The sequence below is a fragment of the Dipodomys spectabilis genome, unplaced genomic scaffold, assembly GCF_019054845.1.
Source record: "Dipodomys spectabilis isolate Male_0828 unplaced genomic scaffold, ASM1905484v1 ptg000365l, whole genome shotgun sequence".
Classification (NCBI taxonomy): domain Eukaryota; kingdom Metazoa; phylum Chordata; class Mammalia; order Rodentia; family Heteromyidae; genus Dipodomys; species Dipodomys spectabilis.
The window spans coordinates 5,649,170-5,669,243 of NW_024871042.1; the positions used below are offsets into that span (position 1 = coordinate 5,649,170).

General features: G+C 41.6%; 1 protein-coding gene across 1 annotated transcript in view; it reads left to right on the forward strand.

The window, feature by feature from the left end:
• The window catches only part of Cfap61 (cilia and flagella associated protein 61), a 237,419-nt gene that overhangs the window by 190,969 nt on the left and 26,376 nt on the right, over positions 1-20,074 (forward strand). Inside the window, exon 24 of the mRNA XM_042666424.1 lies at positions 422-627. Within this exon, the coding sequence (XP_042522358.1) occupies positions 422-627 (206 nt within the window). The remainder of the gene's footprint in view (positions 1-421; positions 628-20,074) is intronic.

Here is a 20,074-nt window from a genome sequence, read left to right on the forward strand (position 1 = left end):
CCAACTACACCTTTGGCTGGGCGGGGGGGGGGGTGAAGGGGGTGGGGGGGATAGGAAGGAATGGAAGGGCAAACAAAGGAGGAGGCAGCAATGCTTGATAAGAATGTACTCATTACCTTGCCCATGTAATTATAATCCCTCTGTACGGTATTGTCACAATAAATTTTTTTAAAAAAAGAAATATTACAGTGCAATCATGGTTTAAAATATCTTGAGGAATATTTAGTCATGAAGTCTGCATCTGGGGTGCGTGACACACTGTAATCTTCCGGTGAGTGTAGTCAATATCTATGACGGTTATTTGGAACAAATGACAAGATATAACCTGTCTGTTAGATGTGAAAAGTCACTCTAATATAGTTCCCAAAGACTAGAAATGTTTCCTAATGTTTTTCTGATCTTTCTCTTGCTGTGCTCCTAGGGTTCACAACTAATAACAGGTAATGCAAAAGAAGGGACATACTTCCGTATTCACATTAACAAATATAGAATAATAGAGACTATCACGTGTCTTTCTAAGACACCTTTTCCTGTCTCCAACTACCTCCGCCTGTTTGGCCAGCATGAGCAAACCCTCAACAATCTGAGTGATCGTTACGAAGACAAATTGATCTCAGATTTCTACAGGTAAGTTCTATCTTGTGTTTGATTGCAGAAAATAGGTCTCCTAAATGAGGTATGCGTGTTATAATGCACCATAGAGCAAAACAAGAATCTCTGTGAGAAGCTGCAGTGGTTCAGATTTTGTTCTAATGTAATCAAAAAAGACCTGACCACTAACACTGGCTGCAGACTAAAAGGGACATGTGGAGAAGTACAGCTGTGTACAGCTTTCATGCCTGGAAGGCTGAGATGACATGATACATTCCTTTCCACATGGGACTGTTAAGCAGTGTTCAGAACCTCAAAGGAACATTTGAGATCCAGATATGGAAGGACCTAGTGGGAATCCCACACCACCACACAAGCAGTTTGTGAACCCAGCCTTTTCCCTTCCAGAACATGGGCAAGCAGAGGTGAGTGATTTTAGCCAAGATTCCAAAAAGATTTTCTGCACTTGATAATCAAAACCCTTCTCTCAGTAGTAAGTGATTTATTTAAATATTTTTCATGTCTTTCAGTAAAGGTTTTTATTTTTTCCGTGAATAGTTTGCACAATTTTTGTTTGATAGGACCCAAAGGTGTTTTACTTTCTATTGTAACTATAAATATCATCATCAATTGCTGCTAGTATATAGAAATGGCTTAGTTTGGGGTGTGGTTCTATGCAAATTTACTGAACTCTTTCACTAATTCAAATAATTTTTTATTGAGTCTTCTAGATTTTCCACATAGAGTAAACTGTATCATCTGCAAAAAAGGGACGTTCTGTTTCTTCTTTTCAATTCTTTGTGATTTCTATTTATTTTTCTTGTCCTACCGCACTGGCTAAATTTTTTAGTGTAAAATACAGTAGGAATATTTAGGGATGGCATCTTTGCCTCATTCTTAAAGGGAATGTGTCAAGTATTAAGTGTGCTATGATTGCCTTTTATAGTGTTATAGAAAATTCCATTGATACCCCCTTTTTTTTTTTTTGGTCCGGTCATGGGGCCTGAATTCTGGGCCTGGGCGCTGTCCCTCAGCTCTTCAGCTCAAGGCTAGCACTCTACCACTTGGGCCACAGCGCCACTTCCAGCTTTTTTTCTTTTTGCTTATGTGGTGCTGAGGAATCGAACCCAGGGCCTCATGCATGCAAGGCAAGTGCTCTACCACTGAGTCACCTTCCCAGCCCTGATACCCATTTTTGTTTCAGTGCATGGAAATGTACACATGCAGATTGAACCTGGGGTCTTGTGCTTATTAATAAGCACATGCTCTGCTTAGCATCATTATCAATAATGGATTTGGGGTTTGTTTCCAGAAGGAATATCTAATTTCTGAAATTGCTTTTACTTTCAAACATAAACTAAATTTTGGTAAAATGTCATAGGCTTTCCCTCCTCAAACCTTTTGTTGATTTGATATTACTCTTAATGTTAATTTGAAAAACGTATTTAATTTTTTAATTTTTAACTTTTTAAAATTAAATATTAATTTAAAAAATTTTTAAATTCAATCCAGGCTTGAAGCTGGTGGCTTACACCTGTAATCTTAGCTCCTAAGGAGGTTGAGCTTTGAGGATTGTAGTTTGAAGGCATCCTGGGCAGGAAAGTTAATGAGACTCCTATCTCCAATTAGCCACCAGAAGTCTGAAAGTGGAGCAGTGGCTCAAGTGGTAGAGCATTAGCCTTAAGCAAAAAAGCTCAGGGACAGTGCCAGGCCCAGAGTTCAAGTCCAAACACATACACACAAGCAAAACTATTTGCTCCTTATTTTGTACCTAAGATTTTATCAGTCTTACCCAAAACATTTTAGTTCTAGATCAGTTGTCTGCTAAAAAATTCTACTTGGTAGTGAATGATAAGCTAAGAATCTTCTCTAGACAGAGAAATGTTTTCACATTTGACCAAATTCAAAATTCTGGTTGGCTTGTCTCTCCTTGAAACATTAGCATTAGTGAGCTTGAGACCACCAGTCAGGGCGCAGCTGTTGTTAACTGATGAAAGCAATAATTTCACAAAGTTAATTTGATCTCAGAGTGAACATTCAAAATGGCCACACAAGACAGGACAGCCCTGGATAGCAAGAGATGTTGATTGACATCTGTCAGAAAGAAATAAGGAGCAAAAAGACACCACTGGTCATTTGTCAAGGCGCTGCTGAGGGTGCCCCATACCTTGGCAGGCGCACCCATATATGTGTTCATGTACACATGCAGCTGTGGCCACATTCTTCTCAAGTGCCACGAAGTGCTGCCAGGCCTCAGTGCTGATTCTTGGCCCAGCACCACCCACCCTGTCTGTTGTCAGACTGGAGAGGCGGTTTCCAAGCCCAGTGAATGGCCCAGCTGATTTTGGCTGTGATATGATTACTGATTGTTTTCCTGACCTTGGCGGCACCGGCACCATCAGTCCTTCAAACCTGGGCATATTTCCTTTGTGCACCTCCATCCACCACATCTGGGAGCTCTTTTCTCCACACTGGAAGGGGTTGATCATTAGCCACTCAGTTGTTGTTATTTGTTTTTCTGCAAATCAGCCATGTCTTCAGTATCTGTTCCTCTCCTGGTTCAGAAAAGCCCTCTGGATCTTTATCTTCTCCATTCACCGGATCTATTCTCTTCCCCTCAAGAACGAGAGCAGGGAAGGTCCTGGCTGTGCCAATGAGAACAGTGGCAGCCACTTGGATCAGACTTTGCTATGGCAGTTGAGGCCTCATGAGCAATGACTCGTTTGCAGCCATATGGGAACTAGTGGTGGCAAGCGAGCCATGGTGGTACACAGGCAGACAGCTGCCATCGGAGTGCAGTGATACTGAGAGGTGGCAGCCCAGGCTGGCTCCGAGGCTGTCTATATTTTGTTCTTTATTTTCACCTTGGAGTGCCAGTACAAACCACTGGCACCGAAGGGGAAGAGACTAATTCACTCCTGAGGAGTGTGTGTGTGTGTGTGTGTGTGTGTGTGTGTGTGTGTGTGTGTGTGTGTGTGTGACAGAGAGAGATGACAGAGAGAGATGAATTAATCAGATGGTTGATATGAGTCCATTTCTTTATTGCTCACATTTTTGTTTTTTTATTTTAATTTTTATCTTTAAGGCGTTGTACATTCATTATCATTCAACAAAGTAGAATATGAAAACAGTGAATCTTGATCAGTGCCACCCCTTTCATCATCCCCAATCCCTCCCAATCCCAATTTTCTTAATTTTGCACAATATGCATTGAATTTTTTTCAATACATTTTTATTGTAAAACTACTGTTGCATGGACTTTGATAACTACATTTCCCCCTCCTTCCTCTCTTTAGCCCATTTACCATTCATTTCTAAGCAACCAGCATTTGAAAGTCACACTAGAAATATATTACTAAAATCTACCTTTTTCCAGTCTTCCTCTTAAAGCATTCCTATTCCACAGGTCCCATGTGTACACATGTGCGCGCGCGCGCGCACACACACACACACACACACACACACACACACACACACCTACACTTAACCCCCCTCCCCCACATCTCCCTGCCTGCTAAGTACTTTGTGTGGTGACCTTGAACAGACTCTACCTCCCTGCTGAGACTGTCCCTCCCTCCAGGACACCAGAGGTGACAGGAACTCGCAGAGTTCAAGAAGCTGGGAAATGGCTCTGTGGGTGGAGGGAGGGAGAGACCAGGCAGGCAGCCTCCTGAGCTGCTGCCTCTTAGGGACTTTAACAAAGCCTGTTCCACATTTCCTCTCCTTTCTTAGCTGTACCTCATCTTTTTACCTCCACTTATCAATGACCCTACAAAAGAAAGGTCTTGCCTACTGACTCTCCTCTCCTTAGCCTTAATTAACAGACTGTAGCATCTTTTGTCCTCACAGCATGAATAGGTCTTGCCCTAGCTTCATTGTTCAAGCCCATCAGATACTCAGATACCTTGATTAAATCACCTCTCTTCACATCTTAACATCTCAGCTCTCAAAACCACCCCCAACCGCCCTCTCCTCCTGTGAGCACTGCCATCTCTTCCACACTTTTCCCCAACACTCGACAGCCTATTTTTAGTGGGTAAGTGCTCCTGTGCACAATATTCTAAATGGGATCTGAGTAGGCCCTGTAAAAGGCGGCCATTACCTGTTTGAACTGTGAGGCTCCAGAAGTTGTTTCCTCAGGAAAGCCACCTTGTGCCGGCTCCCTGTTCAGAGCTGCAGATGAGGAGCTGGCCTACATGGTCCCCTAATTATTTATTAGACTCCAAATGGAATCATTCGCTCATGACTGGCGTTTCTGTTCCTGTCTACACAGTTGCCTTGTACCTTGTCAGACAGTAAACTGCACACTACATTCCAGGTGCCCATTTTCCCAGACTTTTCAAAATCTTGAAATCTGACTGTCTACTCTGCCATGTCAATTCCTTTGTAAGTACCTAAAAAGTGTTGGATGGTAGGTTACCTCTGTGCTATAGTCTGGAGTTAGAATGTACCCCAACAGCTCATGTGTCCCCAGAGTGATACAATTAGGAAAGGATGGAACCTTTAGGAGGTAGAGCCTGATGGGGAGTATTGAGGTCAGTAAGGCAGGCCTTCAAAGGGAATGGTAGGACCTCAGCCCCTTCTCCTTCCTCTGCTTTTCTTCCTGGCTGTGAAGTGAACAGGTTTCACTCCACCATCCACTCCTCATCATTGCTATCCACCATTCCACCAGAGACTTTATAACTTGATTAGCTCAGGTATTTTGTTACAGCAATAGAAGGCCGACTAACACAATTCTACAATCTTCCCTGTGAGCCACTTGCCATGTCACTGGCCTGAATATAGTGCTTCTTTAATCATTCAAATGAGAAAACGTTTTAAAACTCATTAGACATAGCTACTGGCAATTATCTATATGGAGATACACATGGTATTTAATAGACTTGTTTGCAGTTATGCTCTAAGATAAAAAAAATTTACTAGGTAGGAGTCATTACAATGAAGTGAGAAGTCCAGTGGTTTATTTAAAGTAATAATATATGTACTAAGATTAGAGTTAATGTACCTTCCAAGGCCCTTCACAAGGGACTAGGTCAAATATTTCTATATAGCTACCCTTGAAGGCGATTTCATTTCAAACCACTGGTTACAAAAAGCAACCCCCAAAACTCCTTAGAATCATTTAAAACTTGAAACTATGAACTTTTGTATTATAAGGTGTGTCTGAAGTCTAATATCTAATCTATCATATAATTTTAAAAATTGCTTTGGAATATGGTTTCAATTACAAATACTTTATACCTGCACTGTCCAATATGATAGCCAATTATGACATGTGACTATTCAAATTGTAGTTAAGATTAGGGCTGAAGGGTGTTATCTCTCTCCAAGTGGGTGGTACAGTGCCTGTCTGCTATACAGGAGGCCCTGGGTTCCATCTCCAGCACCTAAAGTTAATTAAATTCAGTCACTGAGCCAAGTTTCACATGCTCATTCAACAGCCACATATTGCTAGTATTATCATGTAATAAACTGCTGTGAACCAGTTGCATTCATAAAATCCACAGTGAGCAATGTTGGGTGTACCTTCTATGAACAAATATTTCCCATAATACGAATCTCCAGCCCCATTTGGCTCTCAGTCTCTGCTGTGCCAATGCTAGAGCTAACAGATTGGGGTGCTCAGTGATAATCCAATAGTAGAGTGATTTCTCTCTGTAACTGCTTTTGTAGGTTCAAGCAGAAAACAAATTGCTAAAGGAAGCCAGATGGGGAAGGAGAAGGGATGTGGGAAAAGGGAGTCTCTGGGGTGTTTGGTCCCTCTGTAGGTAGATACAAAGGCACTTGGCCTTTCTGGCCAAAATAAAGATTCCATTTCATCTCTTATTTAGAGTCCAGCTGGCCAAACCCCAAGCAGCTGACCACTTCTTTACTAAAGTTACCTAAGAATGTCTTGATTACAAGTACTCTATCCTGTTGTTAGATCCCAAGTCTTGCTTTGAGCTTTAGGAGAGACAGTTATGATGTTCTAAATTGACTTCTGTCCCACAGAGCATCTTCATGACATCACTGTTCTTTTCAAACTTGTCCTGCAGGGGCTAAAGTCCTTTAGAGATTTTCTTCTTTCATCTCATTAAAAACCCATCTGGCAGCATGTGGCTGAAGGTTATTATTTATGAGGTTAAAATAATAGCTGATAAGCCAATAATAGCCGATGAGCTTTGTGGTTACCTACGAGGGTACTAAACCCCTTTAATATAAATACCGCTTTTCCAAGCTCCAAGACACAACTATGTTGTTCTACTATGATTGAAATGGATAAAATAAATACATTTCAGAAATTGTGTTCTCAGACTACTGAACCATGAGAAGGAACTAGCCTGCCTGCCTAAATTTTTTATGGGAAACTCACAATTGGAGCGATGCTTTGAAGACAACGGGACAGCAGGAAATCATCACATGTGTAACATTCTCATTCCTCTCTTCCTAGGCCTGGATCTTTTTAGGTTTCTTTTTGTACATATTTGTTTAATTTTTGACATTTTCCATTACAAAAGCAATACATGTTTACTATAGCAATTGTAGGAAAAAAATTATAAAGCCAAGTAGAATTATAAAGTTCATAGCTAATCCTACCACCAAGAATTTAGCTGTGTGGGATGAAAAGAGTTGTAGGGTAACTATTATCTGGTCCCTAGAATTAAGACCTGAAACAGGTTCACAGATTATCCAGCTTCCTCTCTTGGACGACTTCAATTATGGTCATTACATTAGTCTTATAGATGGATGATGCCATCTCAGAGTGGCAAGACTCGCAGTGGGTCACAACCAAGATAGTGATCCAATAGGACCAGGCATTAGAGCTCCCCATCTCTGTCTAACTCCCTGTATGTAGGACAAGACAGTTATGCAAAGGCCATCCTTCAAAAGAACTAGCTGTCAAGTTTGCTTTTCATTGACCTGTTAAAAGATTAACAGAAAACACAGTGTATGAGAATAATTGTGTTTCTCAGGCAGAAATACCTAAAAGGCGGACCAGGTTAATTCTTGAGTAAAGGAAGAAAGCATTAGAACTATTTATATTTTTATCTCTAAAACAGGGAATGAAATTGAGCTTCACAATTATTCAAAGCACATAGATTGGTGCCATCTTGGGCCAGATGAAAGATAGTTGTACATCTGTGTAGAGCCACCATGTCCCAAGTACCTGGGGGATGTTATAACTTGGAGAAGCAACCTTATTAGGTAAACTTGGAAATTCATATAGTTGTGTGTGTGTGTGTGTGTGTGTGTGTGTGCATATGTGTGTGTATGTGTATGCACTGATCCTGGGGTTTTAACTCAAGGCTAGCATTCTACCATTTGAGCCACAGCTCTACTTCCATCTTTTTTCCCATAATTAGTTAGGGATAAGATTCACAGACTTTCCTGCCCAGTTTGGTTTGTAACCATGATCATCAGATCTCAGCTTTCTGAGTGGCTAGAATTATATAGGCATGAGCCACCAGTGCCTGACATGTTATAGTTTTTATGTAGCTGGTTTGGTGGACTTACAGATACTGTCCATTTCTAACTAACCAACCTCTATCAAATGGACAATTGTACTAAAAGAATTAGCCAAAGAAAGTACACATTGAAAATCATGGTAAGGCATGCACAAGTAAACCAGGGAAAAAACAAGCTAACAAATGTCTCCTTTTCCTCAGATAAGCTGTTCCTCAGCCATCTTATGCATAAGTACAATGATTAGTCTATCAGGAAGGGTTCAGTTACAGGTAACAGAATCTATTCTGGTTAGTTTAAACAGAAACTGTTGCTGTCATTTTGGGGATGATTTATAAAATTCCTTGAATGGGCAAGCTTAAGGGTGGCTTTTAAGAAATTTTCAAAACAGGGATCTGCAGATCTGTTTCATCTCTACCACAGTGGGGAATTTGTAGAACAAGGACTTTGTACCTCACATGCCAACACCACCTCTCTGCATGATTCATCCCAGCAAATTAAGTCCCGCCTCCCTCCCCATCAGATTCTGTTTTAGCTACCAGGTTTCTATCTCACAGTGTTCATGGCTGTCTTCCATGTCCTTCCTAGAACTTCCTCTGGAGGAAACCCAGCCCATGTAGAACCCATTCTGTACATGAGTGCAGGAATTTTGTCTTTCACATTCCTACTGAGCCAGTAGAAAATATTTCTCAATAGTATTTCTAATCTAACTAGTCAAACTTGATCAGAAGTCAGCTCCCCCTCCAATGCAAATCTATCAAAGCCACTTGAAATTTAATTTATATCTACTATCAATAAGGGTAAGCTTTGCTATAAATATATAGAGGTCCACAAACACCAACCCTTATCCCAACTGCTAAGGAAACATGTTTTGGAATTGGTTATTTTTCACTAACTGTTGAAGAGATCAGAATTTTACTCTCTTACTTGAAATAGCTTAAAAACGCATACAATGTTTTTTTAAAAAAGGATAATGAACAGTTAGACAAGGGCAGTGATCTCTGAGAGATGGAATACAAATAAAGTGAATCCTATGATTGCTCCAGCCTGGTTTCCTAAAAGATGCCAGACCACAGCAAAGGGAGGTGCAGCCTAGCCAGAGCCCAGTAGAGTTGGGCTATGTGGAGAGGGAGCTGAGAGTCAGAGGAGACCAAGGCAGGTAGAGTTCTCAGGAGAGAGAACTGGAGAGGAAAATACTGCAGAGAGAGGGAAAGAACAGGGAGGAAAGGAAGGGAGAAAGAGGGAGAGAGGGAGAGAAGTAAGGGGGGAGAGAAAGGGGAAGAGGGACAGAGAGAGAGAGAGAGACTGAGAGAAACACGAGTTATGTAGAAGAGCCTCCATGAATATTCACTGTAGCACTGGACAGTATATGAGTAAGAAAACTGGCCAAGGCCAGAGTAGTGATCCTAGGTTATAGTGCGCAATGCTCATACTAGCATGGGAATAGACAGATGAAGTGACAGATCTGATCTCAGTATCAGGGAATAATTAGGCCTAGGCTAAATACCAGTCCCACTTAGCATGTCTCAAAAGCAAGATTTAAATGTGCCACATTTTCCCCAGTAACTTAATTACACTCTCAAAACAAACAAGAATGTTTTTAGGAATTCTGAAAATTCCAGTGCTTAATCAAGCAAAATTCACAACTTCTGGAGTGCAAAAAAAAATCTAGACATGTTAAGAAAAAGAAAAGTATAGACCATAATGGGAAGAAAAACCAACCAACAACCAACACAGATGTTGGAATTTAGCAGAGAAGCATATAAAAATTGTGATTCTACATGATCAAAAAGTTAACTGAAGATGTGGAAGGTCTGTAGAAGTCCCAGATCAAACCTCTAGAAATGACGATTACAGTGAATAGGATGGAAATACTCACCAAATGGAGTTACGGCAGATTAGTTCTTGCAGATCAGGGAAGATGAAGATATAACCATTGAAACTGCCCAAAATGAAACACAGAAAAGAAAAAGAAGGTAAAAAATAACAAATAGGAGTCCCAGTGAGTTATGGATGCATTCAAGTATCCTGAAGAAATAAGAGGCGATGAAAACTCTAAATGTACAGAATTCATTGACTCTCATAGCAAGAAAAGCATGAAGCAAGCAAACAACACCCAGGCCCACCAAATTGCTCAAAACCAGTAATAAACAGAAAATACTGAAAAGCCAGGGAGAGAAAATAGGCACATTATTTGCAGAAGAACAAAGCTCACAATAGATTGCTTGTTAAAAAATAATGCAAACAAGTAGGCCATACAGAAACACCTTTCAAATCCGTTATATAGTATGTAACATCTCCAGACTTACATATGGCATTACCCACCCCCACAAAGTGCATCGGTCACCTACTTACACCCAACCCATATCTCTTGTCAGTCCCAACCCATTAGCCCATCTGATTTCTCTGTTTACTCTCTCCCAACTAGAAACTCCACTTATAACAATAGGGACTGAATTGTGTCCCATCAAATTGATACGTTGAACTAAAGTGACTACATCTGGAAATAGGATCATTAGGAAGTAGAAAGGTTAAATGAGGTCATAAGGGTTGAACTCTACTCCAATAGGAAGATCGCGTTATAAGAGGCATTTAAAAGGCATCTATCTCTCTTTCTGTCCTCCATGAGAGAGCCTCACAAAAAGCAGATCTTCTGCAATCCATAAAGAAAGCTCTTACCAGAACCTGACTGTGCTATACATTGATTTTGGACCCCCAGCCTCCCAAACTGGGAGAAATAGTTTTTTATTGTTTAAGTCAGCCACTCTACAGTATTTTATTACGTTGGTCTGAGCTAGCTTGAACAGATATTCACACCCCAAGTTCTACTTGGCCTCCTCACAGTACACCAGGCCATCGTGTAGACAGGCAGATGCTGTTCCCAGTAGCTGGTCACTGTGCTATGGAGCATACACGGTACCCCTGTCCCTCTGAAGCCACTGGGTCAGCTGGTCCTAGATTCTGCTACTGATAGACATTCTTCCAGCCTCAACTTCCTCTTCTGCATGCAGAGAGCATTTTCTGATCCTAGCCCAGTGGTGATCACGTGTGACAGGGAGGGAGAGCACACCGGGCGCTCCTTCAGTCTCTTCAGGGAAATCGCTCCCACTCCCCTAAGCTGTATTTCCTAAGAGGCACTTAGGACTACTTTTGGAGTTGCTTTGAATGTCTGCACGAGGTAACATATGGGAGATTTTCAGCACAGATTCCACCTTGGACTTTTACTAACAGTCGCCATACTACCCTCCTGGGTGTGCCAGCCCTGGGGTTGCCCTTCTCCAGGCCCTGCATTTTGCAGAGCCTGACTGTGTGCATGACGCTCGGCTGAGTCCCCAACACACACCCAGGATAACTGCAAAGTGACAGATGGCAAGGCCCCAGCATGGCCCCAACCTCTTTTCCTTCTCTCTTATAAATACTTTTTGTCACCCTCCCAGCAAAACCCTGAGCTATGCTTTGTGACTTATTATTCACTCTACCAGGTAATTTCAGGAGAAGAGAACACCAAATGCCACCAACGATGCCCCTGCAGCTGCTAACAGGAGCCACTGTTTGGAACCCACGGTACCCTCTTGGCCCCAGCAGTTCTGACAGCTGCCAGAGCACTATCTTCCAGGCAAGGGTACGTGCTGAAGGCTCCAAGGGTAAAATAGAGCCCAGCACAGCCATGCTGGTATCCCAGAGGCTCACAGCATTAATAATCTATAGTTCAATCATTAGGAGCAAATCCAAGTGAAATAGGAAAATATACACCACACGGAAGCTATGAGGCTGCTAGGAAGTCTTCTCTGCTCCTTGGCAGGCCTAATGATTAGTTCCTAGCCACTAGCAGCCCAGCTGACAAGTGGTAGCTGCAAGTTGGAGACTTTCTGCATGTGATAATTGAACAGTGCTAGAACTTGTTCAAGATATTAGCACAGACTCACTGCCAGTCATCTGCGGGTATTGCAGGCCCCTGACTCAGTCTGTCTCCAGTGCCCCTTGAAGCAAATCCTTCTGGTGAGTCATTGCCCTCAGGACAGATCTGCAAGTGCATTTCACACAGGTGGTCCAAGGCTGATGGAACCCTGGAAGGGATTTAATATCTGAACTAATGTGATTTTTTCCCCTTAGTTAGGTGCTGGGCTGAAGTGTTTGCTTTTAATACAACAATTCGGCCTATAGCATACTAGGAAGGAAGAAATCCAAAGTACAGAAGCATTTTTAACTTTAGGGTATAAAAAAATCATTCCAAGATAATATTAGATGAAAGGTTTTAAGAAAGCTGGGCACTTAGTAGCTTTACACCTCTCATCTTGGCTACTATGGTGGCTAAAATTTGAGAAAAGGCCCTGAGACTCTTACCTCCAATTAACCAGCAGAAAACCAGAAGTGGAGGTGTGGCTTAAGTGGTAGAATACCAGCCTTGAGTGAAGAAACAGTGAGAATGCAAGACCCTGAGTTCAAACCCCAGCATCAGCATACAGAGAGAGAGAGAGAGAGAGAGAGAGAGAGAGAGAGAGAGAGAGAGAGAGAGAGGAGAGAGAGAGAGAGAGGAGAGAGAGAGAGAGAGAAGAAAGGAAAAGAAAAAGGAAAGAAACAAAGATTTTAAGAAATATGTTGTTGATACACTTCCTGGTCTCACTCATTGGAAGGTAGGCCAAAGAAAAGCCTAAAAGGGGAGAAGAGAGAGGGATGCTGGAAAGAAAATAACATCAAGGGGAATTTTGCAGACTGGGGAAACATTGTTAAAAACATTGTGGACATTGCTGAATACACTGAAAACTAAGGAGAAAATGGAGTTAAATGGAGGAAAATTCAATATTTGCACTATTAAAATAAGTAATCACAGACATAAACTTTACCAAAATCTTTGGGAAAATTGATAAGAGGGAGGAAAAGGGAAATTATGATTAAAAAGGCAACACTTCACTGACCATAAGAGGAAGTCAGGAGATAAGCCTAGAAGTAATCAATGAGAATTTATCTCATCTATGTAAGTCCCAAATAGGCATCCATAATCACTTGAAATATGTGATCTCTGAGTTCCTTGGCACTGTTTGGTTGCAAGCAACAGAAGTCATAGCTCCAGGTTTAAGGTAAAAGGTGATATCCTTGTGGAGCTTTATGATGTGCACCACAGGACAAAGGACAGAACAGATAGAAGAAACTAAGCATGATTTCTTTTTATTCCCTGCTCACCTCAGGGCTGCCGTATGACCATGTTATACAAATCCCTAAACCCACAGAATTATCCAGATAAATCTCAATCCCAACTCCAATTCTCCAAAGACTGATGGCTCCGACATGCATAATGGTCAAGTTTAAGCTCTGACTCTGGTGAATGGTGGGAACTTTGTCCTCTGCCCTTGAATCTAGGCAAGCTTGTGATGACCTTTAGCATGGAAGTGGAACCCTGGGACTTCTGTGGCTGGGAGGAAGGCCTGAGCCGTGTGGAAAGACCATATTGGTGCTCTCAAGTGTCCCAACTGACCTGAGCTTTCAGGTCAGTAACCAGACATCTGAATGAGAAAACTTCTAGATGATGGAAACCCCAGTAATTGGAGGGGCCCTCGACATTCATCTTTCCAACTGAAGCCTTTATCATCATGGAGCAAAGCCAAGCTATCATGAGCATAAGATGGCTTTTGCTGTATGCCATTAACTTTTGTCATGGTTGCTGTACAAGAATACATGACTGCAATGTTTGGACCAATGGCTATCCCTATTCATGACTATCCCCAGCATGACCTGTTGGGGGTCTAACCCCCACCCCTAAGAAGGAAAGTATAGCAGGGGATAAAGCAGATCCCAGCAAACAACCTTGAGAGAGACTACTTCTCTCCTGATTTCCTAACAGCCCATTGCTTATGTAAGCAGGGTAGTCATGTGGATTGAGAACTCTTGATCTCTCACATGGAAGCCTACTTCTTCTTTCTCTCACACAGCAAGGAAGTACAAGGGAGAGACTAGTAAAGAGGTATGAATTTGCCATCGTAAATGGTATCATTAATTCCCTAACACCATGTCCCTTGATGGTCTTCCAGCAGAAATAGTTGCCAAGAAATGGAAACTCTCCTCAGAGCTCTGGCATCTTCCCTCTGTGGCCTCTCAAGTGCAGAGGAGATCATTAGAGGGTCTTCGTGTTGCCTAGCAACCTGTGAATACTGTTTGCTATCATGTCATTAATATGATATGAAAGTGTTTCATAGAAGACATTCATCTTGCATTAATGAAAATCAAATTTGCTAATATGACACAAAATCTGTTCATCCTTTGACTTTCTATACTTAAGTAGCTTATTTATTGAATTAGATTGTGAGTGGTTCTCAGGCTTGAGACTGTTAAAGTATCATTATAATGACTTTGTTTTCAATAATATCAGATGGCCCTTAATGATGTGATTATGCAGCTCGAACTCTGTGATCACCCTCCTTTGACAAAGCGTCTCTCCCTGGAGGTCTTGCCCCATACCCATCGGCTATTCTGCCACTCAAGTTCTAACTGCCAAACCTCAGCTATGAGAGGATTCTGGCTTGAGCCTGTATACTCTCCAGATTAGCCTGACCTTCCTTCAAAGTTCTGGGACAAAAAAAAATTGGAAGGACCTTAGCCTAAATAAGGTCCGAATGGATAAATGGAACTAAGCATGATAAATTCTAAGCATGAAAGGACTCTCAGAGCTTATTCAACTTTCCTTTTCTTTCCAAAAATAGGACAACAGGTCTAAATGCATCAGACACTAAAAAAGAAGTTTAAAAAAAGTGTAGACATCTTATATATTCATATGTACATACCTTCTAATCTGTTCCTCTTGTCTGGTAACAGTATCCCAGACGTATACTAATTAATAAGGGAAACCATAGGACCTATGTTTCTTTGGGTCTGGCTTACTTCACTTTAATTTTTTCCAAGTCTTGCCATTTCCTTATAAATGGGGTGGTGTCATTCTCTCTAATGGAAGCATCAATTCCAGTGTGTGTGTGTGTATCACATTTTCTTGATCCATTCATCTACTGAGGGCCATCTGGGTTGGTTCCATATCTTAGTTATGGTGAATAATGCTGCGATAAACATGGTTGTGCTGGTAGCTTTAGTATGGTCTTGTTTGCAGTCATTTGGGTAAATGCCCAGAAGTGGGATTGCTGGGTCATAGAGGAGCTCTATGTTTAGTCTTTTGAGGAAACTTTATAATGCTTTCCAGAGTGGTTGAACAAGTTTACACTCCCAGCAACAATGCAGTAGGGTTCCCTTTTGGCCACATCCCCTCCAGCGTCTGTTGTTATTAGATTTCTTGATTATAACCATTCTAACTGGATGAGGTGGAATCTCAATGTTGTTTTGATTTGCATTTCTTTTATGTCCAGAGAAATTGAGCATTTCTTCATGTGTCTATTGACCATTCTTTTCTTTCTTTCTGTTCTTTCTTTACCTCTCTTTTCTCCCTTCATCCCTCCCTCCCTCACTCCCTCCATTTCTTTCCTTTCTTTCCTTCTTTCTCTTTCTCTTTCCTTCCTTTTCTTTCTTTTCCTTTTATCTTTTCTTTTCTTCCCTCCCTCCCTCCCTCACTTCCTCCCTCCCTCCTTCCCTCCCTTCCTCCCTTCCTTCCTCCCTTCCTTCCTTCTTTCCTTCCTTCCTTTTTCTTTCTTTTCTTTCTTGTTTTTCTTTTTCTTTTCTTTTCTTGTTGTGAGCCTTCTGGGCCCTGTCTTTGAGCTCTTTTTACTCAAGGCTAGCGTTCTACCACTTTGACTCACAGGGCTACTTCCAGTTTTCTGGAGGTTAACTGGAGATAAGAGTCTCAGACTTTCCTGCCTGGACTGGCTTCAAACCTCAATCCTCAAATCTCAGCCTCCTAAGTAGCTAGGATTTTAGGCATGAGCCACCAGTGCCAGCCTTGTGTTTATTCTTTAGTAAATTTCTTTTTCTTAGCCTTTGCCCATTTTCTATCAGGCTACCTGTTTCTTTTTAATTCATGAGAGTTTCTGACAAAGACTAGTAGTCCTAATTGTATACATCTCAAATATCTTCTAGTCAATTTTTAAATTATAGGATTTTAAAGGACAAGTGTAAGTTTACAGAAAAAGTGGTAAGAAAGCATGGAATTCCCACATAATCTTCCCTAATCCCACTCCTCACAGTGTCTTCTATTGTTTACATTTTAGTGTGATACATTTGATATAAGTGACACTATTGTAAGTGTATTGGTGTTATGTATTCTATAAGCCTTGACAGATGTCTAATGATATATGCTCCAGCCATTACAATATTTAACAGCATTCTTTCACTGGCCTAGATACTGTCTGTGCTCTCATTATTCATTCCTCTCCCCTTCCCTTTCCACAAGTCCCTGGCAACCTCTAATCTTTTTCTGTCTCCATAGCTTTACTTATTATATCATAGAAATCATAGAGCATATAGTCTTTTTAAATTGGTTTCTTTTACTTAGCAATATGCTTCTAAGGTTTCTCCATGTCTCTTTATAATAATATTCCATTGTTTGGATAGTCTAGGGTTCACTTATCCACTTGGCTAGTTGACAGATATCTTGGCTTGTATGGTGTTCAGTTTATAAGAAACTGCAAAATTGTCTTCCAAAATGGCTGTCAGTTTTGCATTCCAACCAGCAATGAAAGGGAGTTCCTGTTGCTCCACACCTTGCCAACATTTGGTGGTGTCAGTGTTGTGGATTGTAGCCATTCTGATAGGTGTGCAGTGATACCTCATTGTTGTTATAAATTTGCAACACGTAATGTGTGATATTGAGTAATTTGGAAGCAACACATTCCAAATGCTTACTTGGCATCTGCAAATCTCCTTTGGTAAGGCGTCTCTGCAGATCTAGTGCCCCTTTTCAATTTTTTTTTTAATTTTTATTTTTGTCAGTCATGGGGCCTGAACTCTGGAGCTGGGCGCTTACCCTCAGCTCTTCAGCTCAAGGCTAGCGTTCTACCACTTGAGCCACAACGCCACTTCCAGCTTTTCCTGCTTATGTGGTGCTGAGGAATCGAACCCAGGGCCTCAAGCATGCGAGGCGAGCGCGCTACCCCTGAGCCACCTTCCCAGCTCTTCAATTGTTTTTAATTGTTGAGCCTTGCACAATATTTTTTTCTCTCAGTCTATGACAAGTTTTTCATTCTCTGTTATCATTTTGACCAACTTGTTCACATCATTACCTGAAACTTCCTTGTAACTGGGCTCTGGTGGCCCACACCTGTTATCCTAGCTACTTAAGGGGCTAAGATTGGGAAGATAATGGTTCAAGGCTATCTGGGCAGAAAAGCTCACAATAACCCTTCTCAACACATAGCAAGGCACAGTGGCACACACTTGTCATCCTAAGCTATGTAGGAGTTTAAAATTGAGCAGATCATAGATCTAGGCCAGTCTAGGCAGAAATAGTTGTGAGATTCCATCTCAACAGGAAGAAGCTGACAATGGTAGCATGTGCCGGTTATTTCAACAACTAGGGGAAGCCAAAAGTAGGAAAACTGTAGTCCAGAAGAGTGAGGCTCTAATGTTAGTTATCAATCAATTAATCAATAAATAAAGCAAAACAGAGCTAGAACCTGGTAATGGTAGCTCATATCTGTAATCCTAGCTACTCAGGAGACTGAGATCTGAGGATCATGGTTCAAAGCCATCCTGGGCAGGAAAATGCATGAGACTCTTATCTCCAATTAGCCACCAGAAAACTGGAAGTGGAGCTGGGCTCAAAGTGGTAGAGTGGTAGCCTTGAGCAAAAGAGCTCAGGGACAGAGCCCAGCCCCCAAGTTCAAGCCCCATGATTGAAAAAAAATTCCTTATAGATTATTGAATTTTCCATTTTTATTGAGGTAGACAATTTATAGATATACATTTCCCTCTGAGAACTGTTTTTGCTGCATCCTATAAAATTTTTTGAAGTCATCAGATTGTTTATTTTCAAGGTGCTATACAGAGGGGTTACAGTTACACAAGTAAGGTAATAAGTACATTTCTGGTTGAACTTGTTACCCCGCCCTCATTTTTTTCCTAGTTTCCCTCTCCCCTATAAAATTTTTGTATTTTCATTGATTGCTAAGGCTTTCTAGATTGGTAAAGCAATTGGTAAATCTAGCAAGTACAAGGCCCCTCAACTCCTTCCATTAAGACGTCTAGCCCTCCCTACCGGACTAAATTAAGTACAGCTTTCTCTTTTACCACACGAGGCTCCTGGTAGTGTTTGGCTGGTTGGAACCTATAATTCACTCAGTGCAATCTCCAGTATTCCCAGCCATTTCTTCCCATGATTCTATGATCAAGTTTCTCCTCTGCCGCCCCCACCCCCACCCGCTGCCCGCCACTCCTTCACCTACCTCTTCCCATAAAATATTGATGTTTTCTGGGATTTACCTTCAGCCTAGTCATCTTTTTATTGGACCACATCCTCTCTTGGGGTCCTTGTCCAGCTCTGTGCTGTTGTCAGTCTAACCAACTGGACATTTCCATTCTAGCCTTCAGCAGGCACCTCTGAATTAACTTCATCTTCAAAAAGGAATAGACTTTTTACCTCTCCTTTCCCCACTGTGTATCTCTCCATTCTCTACCCTGCTTCCTGCCCATCTCTTAGGCCTAGTGTCTACAAAGCCCTTCTAACCTGCTTCCCCCCCAGCAACTTGCTTGGGGTGCTCTGCTCTGCCTCCTAGACTTTCCTCCTTTCCTGTGCTCACTGCAGCTGCACATAGTAGGTCCCTTCGCTTCTAGCTGTACTCCATTCCAGCTCATCCTCCACACTGTTTCTAGAACACCTGTTCCAGAACATGAATGGGAGAATAGCCACACATTCATTTAACCTTAACACTTGTTTAACCTTTCCATGACTCTCTATTAACAGGCACTTATAGTTTAGCCCATCTCCTGCCTCTCTCCTTGCACCTGACTGGATGCTGGAGCAATCAAAGCATTGTCCTTCCCTGAATACTGAATGCCACTGTTCATCTCCAAGCTGTTCCCATGCCATTCCTCCCAGCTGGAATGCCGTTGACAGATGCTTAGTGTCTCATGCCTCCATGCACCTTCTTATTGCCTATATCATCAGATCTTTGTGGGTTATCATGGCATTTATGCACATGACAGTATGACTCATACTACACAGTACTGTAATTTTCTTTTGTCATTTATCTCTTCTTTTAGGAGAACTCTGTGAGGATCACAGCATGTTCATACTTGCACTGGAAATGCTTCTCTCCTGGGAATTCAACAGATAATTATTTCCATCCCATTCCCATCAGCTACGTTATTTCTATCCAGAAGAAATAGAACATGATCACAAATTCAAAATTTTAACTTTCAGTGGCCATGTTAACGGCACTAAAAGAAACATGAGGGGGCTGGGATACAGCACCTGCTAATTATGTGTAAGGTCCTGGGTTCCATCCTAATACTGCAGGGGGAGAGGGAAGAAAGCAGAGCACGTGGCTCTCAGCAATTATTGCTCTGAGCCTCAATTTCCTAAACACAGTTTCCATATCCTTTCCAGTTCTAAATAAAGGGCTCTGATATTTCATAATGAATCAGAACAAGTCCTCTCAAAGAGTGAGGAGTGTCTCTTGTAGCTGGACCCCGGCACCCCAGCCATTTCTTAAATTCACCTACCCCAAGTGTGCAATGCACACTCTGGGCAAGAGCCCCCACAAACATGGTTCAGCTACAAGAATCCTGTGAGCACATGTGTGAACAACTCTGCGGGCACCTCTTTACTAAAAATAGAGACTAAACACATACTGATTTCTTTTACTCTTTTTATTTCATAATTTCAGTGATTTCTTTTTTATCTTTTACTTAATAATTTCAAATTGCCAAGGGGTTACAAAAGTAGAGTGAAGAATAACCAAAATGCCCTTTACCCAGACTCCCTAAATGTAAAACATGTTTTCATTTGCTTTACGGTTCTCTGAACATATTCCACTATTCTCCTTCTGTCTTCCCCTCCTCCCTTCTGTCTCTCTCACACACACACTCTATGAGTGGGAAGATGGTTTTCTTCCTGAGGTTTAAAATGAGTTTCTAACATGATACCCCTTTGTAACTCTCAAAACTTCAT